Consider the following 7,500-nt stretch of genomic DNA (forward strand, 5'->3'; position numbering starts at 1 on the left):
GCCCGTATAGACCGAAATTCCGTTATGGTCCAATTCTGACCGGTAATAGATACCGGGACTTTGTAATACTTGATTGATCACAATTCTGTATATTCCATTTACTATAGAAGTTCCCAGGGAATTCATTAAAGGAATCTTTCCAATAAAAATAGTTTGTTCTTGCATATCCCTACTGGTTTTCCAAATTAATCCCGCGGATACATATAATTCAGAAGAATATGTGAGTAATTCATATACAGCATCTCTTTCTTTTATCAAAGGTTCTACCAATTGATATGTTTCCACAAATAATTGAAATTCAATTTCTTGATCTGTATCTTCAATTTTTGGAAACTTATAAAGTTCTTCTGTTAAGCCCTGATCAATGAATCTACAAAATCCTTCAAATTGTATCTGATTAAAACCAGGTATTGTAGACATACCCTCATTTCCATCCCCGAGCATTTTGAATTTCCTATTAATCGAAAAAATTCCATTATTGACCCATTTTTCATTAAATCATATGGATTGATCTAGCAATGATGGAATTTCTATTGTGTTTACTGAATCACATGAAATTTTAACCAACTCCATATATGTAATGTATAAAATGCATCTGAACGGAGGAAAAAAGAGAATTTTATACTCAAATTTGAATTTGTAACAGATACAAATGGAAAGGAATTGATAAATGCCACTTAGACTTATGGACTTTTGTCTAGAATCTCAAAAAAAGTGATTCAATTTCTACCATTTTTATGATATTACATATTCCAATCCTATTGGATACCAAAAAAATAAATGGATTCAGGATTTGATCTGTTCGATAAGATAAAGACATAATAACCATCAACTCTCTATTTTTGTTTGATGTTTTTTGAGCACTTAACCTTTTCGTGGATTCTATCCATTGTTCAACAAACAACAAAGAATTCTCATAAAAGAAAGATCTTTTTACCTATTTTTTTTTTAGTAGAATACGATTGAAGTGCATAACATAATAAGAGGACTTGTATTTATTAAACATGTGTAGATAACTATCTATATTGATTTCCTCCCTTATTTGAGTTCTATTCGGGAAAGCACTATATAAAAATTTAGATTTTCTATTCAATCTATTCAATGAAAAATTGAAGGACTACAATTAATTTCCTGAGAATTGCCTATAGGCATCATATATAGATAGGATACCCATTCATTTGTAGAACAATTTATGTTCTGGGGTTTACATATACTTCTATTTGCTGTTATAATTGAAATTGGAAAGGATTTTTTTTATTGAAAAGCATCAATCTTTCAAAGACAACTTTCGATTCAAATCCAAAAATCATTTATGAATTTACAGTCACATTTAATAGTTAATGGTTCCAATTTGTCTCGAATTTTTGATTTTGTGACTGAAAAACCACATTTTGTTTTTCAATATAAAAGAGAGGGAAAGTTTTTAGATAGAAGATGAAAGTACAATAAAAAAAAAGAAGTTTAGCAATTCCTCCACCCCAAGCAAAGGTAGAATATTTTCATCTATTTCGTATGGTGTCATTTTGGCGACATGGCCGAGCGGTAAGGCGGGGGACTGCAAATCCTTTTTCCCCAGTTCAAATCCGGGTGTCGCCTGATTAACAAAAAACTCGAAATCCCTTATTTTTTTGATTTTACTGATATAACTCGCTGAATTTTTCCTGAGCAGAAGCAAACGGAGGAAGGGGACTCTTGATACTTGCTCGATTCTAAACATCTGGAAGTTCGGTTCTCTAGAGCTAAAGTGCTGTAAATCCTTGCCTCTAGGATTCAAGGATATAGTAGTCGAAGGACTTTTATATAAAGATTTACCAATTCCCTTCCACTACTAATGTAATGGAGTGTTTTAATTACTAGGTTTTGAATTAAATTGGATAGTCCGACGAAAAATCTAATTAGTGGTTGTGGAAAGGGCTGAAGATGCTTTCTATACAGACTCACGGCAGTCTCTAAGTATTGAGGCATTCAATAACTATTTAATTCGATGGAAAATTGGTTTTTCTATATCAAATGCAAAAATCAATTCTTTATTTTCAATAAACCCTAGTCAAGAATGGAATAGGCGGTCCTCCGATTCTTTCACAGAAACAACCTTTAGACAGTAAGGATTCGATCAAATGGGAAATATTAGATCAAATCGGAAATAAAGGTATGTGATAGATAATGATTGATCTATCTTGATTCGATATTTTTAGCCCTTAAATCTTAATTAAGATTAAGCACAAGAAAAGAAAGACTAGGTCTTATTTTTCCTACATCTTATTCCTACATCTTAGGAAGATTCGATTCCCTTGATACTTCCAAAGGGGTCACTGCCTATTTTGCTTGTGGTTAGCCTTTTCCGATTCTACTAGAAAAATCATATCCTCTAAGAACTTGTTAGAAGCGAATTTATTGGATTCTTTCATCAACGGTGTTGGGTCAGAATCCCTTTTTGACTCTGCGACAGTGATTCCACTATTATTAGTGAACAATAGTGGAATAATTCCTTCATAGATATAGATATAGGGGACATAAATTACATGGATATAGTAAGTCTTGCTTGGGCTGCGTTAATGGTAGTCTTTACATTTTCCCTTTCACTGGTAGTATGGGGAAGAAGTGGACTCTAGAGGTACTACTAATTGGTTTGAGGAATCAAACCGTATCGATTCTTTTCTAGCTCGTTTTGCAAGTCTTTTTATTTGATTTTTATTTACCTCTTTCTCTTTACTGGTCAAAGAGAAAAAAAGTTCTGTTATGACGTGGATACGCACCTTGTATGGGAAATAAGATATACATAGCGGTTTTTTCAAAGAGAGACTGCGCATAATAAGATCTTACCTTGGGCAAGTCACATATTGCGCACTTACTTTATCTCTTAATCTCTTATTTTTATTTTATTTGAAAAATTGTATTTATGTTATGCTTTGTTGACTCATTTCATATCATGACTCAAGAGTTAAAACTGATGGATTTTAGTCTTTCTTTTCAAAATCTGAAGAAATTCCCAGAGAACCTTTTTGGATCATCCGTTTACTGTTCGATCAATTACTTCTTCGGAATGCTAAAAGAAAATTACTCAATTTTCTTTTATTAATATACGCCCATACCATTTTTCCTCATTGATTCTTTCGATGGATACCGAAATTCCTATTGAAAATAATCTGAAATCTAGGAACTAGAACCGTAATATTAAGAATTGCCTTTCGAGTGATTATTATAGATGAAGCAAAGAAATAGAAGGGTAATGCTATGTACATTACCTATATCAATAGGTATATCAAGAAGATATATATTATGATTTAATCTATATTAAATTAATCCCGTATTTTTATATAGTATATATAGTACAACTTATTACATTACAATAATAGCTAGTATGGTAGAAAGAAATATATGAATCTTTCTACCATACTAGCTCTAGCTATCGGATCTCATAGAATACTATACCGCCGATTCTAGTCCGCTAATTTCATTTAAGATGCGAGATGAAAATCCTTTTTTTTCTTCAACCATTGACTAAGAAAAGAAGTCAAGTTTGATTCAAATTAATCGCCTTGACTGACTGTTTTTACGTATATTATAAGTAAAAACGCAGTAGGAACTAGAATGAAAAGTGCAGTAGCAATAAATGCGAGAATATTTACTTCCATAATCTCATTGTTTTTTTTTATTTGGCAATAACTCGGGATTTAATCCCATAGAGATGATAAATCTTTCGCCCGTCGATTCAATGGGATGAATTACACCTCGATGATATTGAATCGGATCAATATCATGAATAACAATATCTGAGCTATCAAATCAATTCATCGTCGAGAATTGAATAGTATAACATAGGAAGATCTTTTATCCATACCGAATAAAAAATTGGATCCCTGATCCAACCCCTTTCTTTTTCTTTTGTATTTGGATTTCTCCCATTCTTGTTTTTCTATAACCTATCACCATGGCCTTTCTTATACAATTATTTGTATAAGTATCATTTAACCGCCCTTACATTTCCATTGGTTACAAACAAAACCAAACAAAGAATAGAAGCGAAATAGAGAAGAAGGGGTTAAGTACTTTTTTTAATGATCTAATTTTTGTGGAAAACAAATAAGTATGATAAACATAAGTACAAGTATAAGTATAAGGGATAAAAAAAGATCTAATATTCTATTAAAATCACTATTTTCGAATTTTTCTTTTTGCGAAAGTACCCCTCCTTTTTTTATAAAAAAAAGATTATTCATCCCCCTCTCTAAGAGAGGTTGTGATCTTTATTTCATTAATATACTCTTTATTTGGATTCATAATGGGACGCATATATCAAAAGATCAGTGTTCAATTTGAATGAGATAGATTGTTTCAAATTCAAACTAGTAATTGAAGTTACACAAACTCGGAACCAGAAAAGGAAAAATTTTGAATCTTAAAAGTCAAAGTATTCTAATTATGTTAAATTCATTTTGGATCGTACAAGAAATGAATTCTATTTGTGTATGCGTTACCGGTATATATTATATATATGGTAATTCAAATATATGGTAATCTATTCTCTTACACGCATCGGGAGCAATCGCAAAAGCCAGACCCAGTACGTTATCGGTATCTCTTGGAATCAAAAATATGATGCTACCAATAATTGTAGCAATCCACATACGTCTCTCTACCAGCAATCATTATTGGGTGAGGTAATGGAAATTTTCGTATTTGGTTGATGAGAAATGTCAAACGAAAAATAAAAAAAGAGGAATGTCCCCTGGGAATCAAATTCGCTATTTGTATCCTTTTCCCATTCAAATATAGAAATGAATTAATGTATTTTTTGATTCCGTCGGGACTGACGGGGCTCGAACCCGCAACTTCCGCCTTGACAGGGCGGTGCTCTGACCAATTGAACTACAATCCCAGGGAAATAAGGTGTAGAGTATACATATTCTTATGATTGTATGGAAACCATTGCTATTTAGATTAGAATCGCCGTCTTGTAACTGTAAGAGAGGCGCGAGTGATATATTGCTATCTCTATGGGTGGGTACTTTAGTGAGAGCAACATGGATTACTAGTAATCCATTCGTTATTTCCAAGTCAAGTGGTAATAAATTTTTCAATGAAAAAACGAAAAAAAAAATCGTTTTTTTCTTTACTCTTTTCCTTACACTTTATAAGTAGAAATCCTGATAGGAAATTAGATTGTTAGGAAAATTCTAATTTGTAGGAACAAATAAATAGAACAGAGCAAATAAAGCGGTAGGGATATATGAAAAAATTTTACCTTTTTTTTTTATTCTTTCGTAGCCGGAATTTATGAAGAACAAAGAGTCTATATCATTTGATGGTGGATCCGCGAATTCTTGGGCCGAGCTGGATTTGAACCAGCGTAGACATATTGCCAACGAATTTACAGTCCGTCCCCATTAACCGCTCGGGCATCGACCCAGGAAGAATCAATTCTAGGCTTATTGATAATCCATGATCAACTTCCTTTCGTAGTACCCTACCCCCAGGGGAAGTCGAATCCCCGCTGCCTCCTTGAAAGAGAGATGTCCTGAACCACTAGACGATGGGGGCATACTTGCCCGACCGCCCTCATATTATACTATGCTCATGGTATAGTATGAGCAGTTTTTTGAAATTGTCAATATAATGTAATGGTCTGACTAGACCCGAAAGATCTTTTCGTCTTTCATACCATAATTCCACAAAATTTTTTGATTCGTCATTTTTTCTATTCAGAAATCGTTCATTCTAATCTAATCGCAATTCTATAACAAATAACAAGCATTCTATTCTAGAATCTAGAAATAAATTTTTCTAATTATATAAAATAAAAAAAAAAGAGAATTAAATTATATGTTTAAATAATTATATGTTTAAATTAGATATTTTAGATATTTATATATATAAATCTAGTCTATTTTATTTAATTTATTTAAAAAATTGAAAATGAAATTTCATTTAAATAATTAAAATAATAAATAGAAAATAAAGAAAAATAAAGAACAGTAATACAAAGTATAGGATTCTTTCCGGAAGCGATTGGTCTGTCTCCCAAGGGGGTTAAACTCCAGTTCTTCTCCTTTCAGTCATTGATTATTCACTCCTTACTTAATTTAAGATGAGCTAGAAGTATCTCTATCTCACAGAAATTAACAAACAATAAATTGGGGGAGGGGATCAAAAAATTATCGAAATTTTTTCTTTAATAATTTGTTTGATTCAGAGGACAGGTTGAATCTCTTCATGATATGACATATGATTCGATGAAATATCTTGGATCTATGTCGAATTGGTAGGTAATATCAATCAAATGAATTTCGTTTGAATAGGAGTCAATTAAGGTCGTCCTTGAAACAATTCATTGCATTGATATTGATCAAATCCAATTTTGACCCTATATTCCTTAGGTAAATAAAATTTTTCGTTACTGAATGAGCCACTAGCTATTCTGAGTCTACTGCATATATATAGAGATATAATATATCTATATAGATAGATTTTATCTGCATAGTAGTGACGCATTGAGAAATCCAATCTATCCAATCTAAGGGCCCCTTTAACTCAGTGGTAGAGTAACGCCATGGTAAGGCGTAAGTCATCGGTTCAAATCCGATAAGGGGCTTTTTGTTCATAAAACTTCACTTCATCGGTATTATTCATATTTGAACGGAAAAAAAAATAGGGATATTATTGATATTTGTCATTTTAATAAATTGTTATTAATAAAATAACAAAAAAAGGAACTAATTATATCATTTTTATTATGATAAGTTATCATTATCATGCGTTATAGTATACTCATTATAGTTATAAAAGAAATTTCTATTTCTAAAATAAAGTTGAACAACTTTTTTATTCTAATGAATTTTTATTCTAATGAATAATGATAAGTCGTCTCTTGAATTGTCAAATATTCCTATTTTCTATTATTCCAATCAATCAAATATATTCTAAAAATTAGAAATCAAGAAAAAAAAAGTAAGTAGACCTAACCCATTGAATCATGACTATATCCACTATTCTGATATTCAAATTCGATAGAGATGAAATAGGAACAGTGGGCTTTTTTTATTTCATATTTTTTTGGACTCCGCAAGAATCTGTCGATATTTCCGATTCCATTTTCTTGTTCCTAGGATATTGAAGAGGAGTATTCCCTCTCCTTCCCGAGAAAGGTTTAGTCAAAGTTACAACATAAATAAGAGCCCTTTTTTGAATATCTTTCTTTGATTTGATTCCAGAACACAAGATCAATTTATATATAAGATATCTATCAGATCATGGCTTAATGTACCAATTATTTCCAATTTCCATATGGCTACATACGATATCTTTTTTCCGACAATATGATGATGGAGAATGGATACGAGAAAGAGACTTTCATTTAAAGTCTCCTATTATTTAATATTGTATTGAATTTACAAAAAAAATAGGAAATTCAATTCTGCTTTTTTCTGACAGATAAAAAAATGAAATAAATAGAAAAATATTCAAATTGCATTTCTTGCTTCGAACCGGGATATACTCTGA

At 31.5% G+C, this 7,500-nt stretch overlaps 3 protein-coding genes and 5 non-coding genes across 8 annotated transcripts in view; 3 read left to right on the top strand and 5 right to left on the bottom strand. All coding sequences in view use genetic code 11, as the record gives it.

The window, feature by feature from the left end:
* Positions 1 to 444, bottom strand: part of rpoB (RNA polymerase beta subunit) — a 3,213-nt gene extending 2,769 nt beyond the window's left edge. Inside the window, exon 1 of the mRNA in view lies at positions 1 to 444. This exon is cut by the window's left edge and continues 2,769 nt beyond it. Coding sequence (YP_009390801.1) covers positions 1 to 444 — 444 coding nt within the window.
* A 1,081-nt stretch (positions 445 to 1,525) lies between these two features.
* On the top strand, positions 1,526 to 1,596 carry trnC-GCA. The gene has a single exon. It is a non-coding gene; the product is annotated as a tRNA-Cys (tRNA).
* A 926-nt stretch (positions 1,597 to 2,522) lies between these two features.
* On the top strand, positions 2,523 to 2,612 carry petN (cytochrome b6/f complex subunit VIII). The gene has a single exon. The coding sequence runs from the start codon at positions 2,523 to 2,525 to the stop codon at positions 2,610 to 2,612; it is 90 nt and encodes a 29-aa protein (YP_009390802.1).
* A 918-nt stretch (positions 2,613 to 3,530) lies between these two features.
* psbM (photosystem II protein M) lies at positions 3,531 to 3,635 on the bottom strand. Its single transcript has one exon. It carries the CDS (start codon positions 3,633 to 3,635, stop codon positions 3,531 to 3,533), a length of 105 nt encoding a protein of 34 aa, YP_009390803.1.
* A 1,170-nt stretch (positions 3,636 to 4,805) lies between these two features.
* On the bottom strand, positions 4,806 to 4,879 carry trnD-GUC. Its single transcript has one exon. It is a non-coding gene; the product is annotated as a tRNA-Asp (tRNA).
* A 446-nt stretch (positions 4,880 to 5,325) lies between these two features.
* Positions 5,326 to 5,409, bottom strand: trnY-GUA. The gene has a single exon. It is a non-coding gene; the product is annotated as a tRNA-Tyr (tRNA).
* A 59-nt stretch (positions 5,410 to 5,468) lies between these two features.
* On the bottom strand, positions 5,469 to 5,541 carry trnE-UUC. The gene has a single exon. It is a non-coding gene; the product is annotated as a tRNA-Glu (tRNA).
* A 979-nt stretch (positions 5,542 to 6,520) lies between these two features.
* Positions 6,521 to 6,592, top strand: trnT-GGU. The gene has a single exon. It is a non-coding gene; the product is annotated as a tRNA-Thr (tRNA).
* Positions 6,593 to 7,500: the final 908 nt, after the last annotated feature.

Source organism: Punica granatum, chloroplast (genome assembly GCF_007655135.1).
Source record: "Punica granatum chloroplast, complete genome".
NCBI lineage: Eukaryota > Viridiplantae > Streptophyta > Magnoliopsida > Myrtales > Lythraceae > Punica > Punica granatum.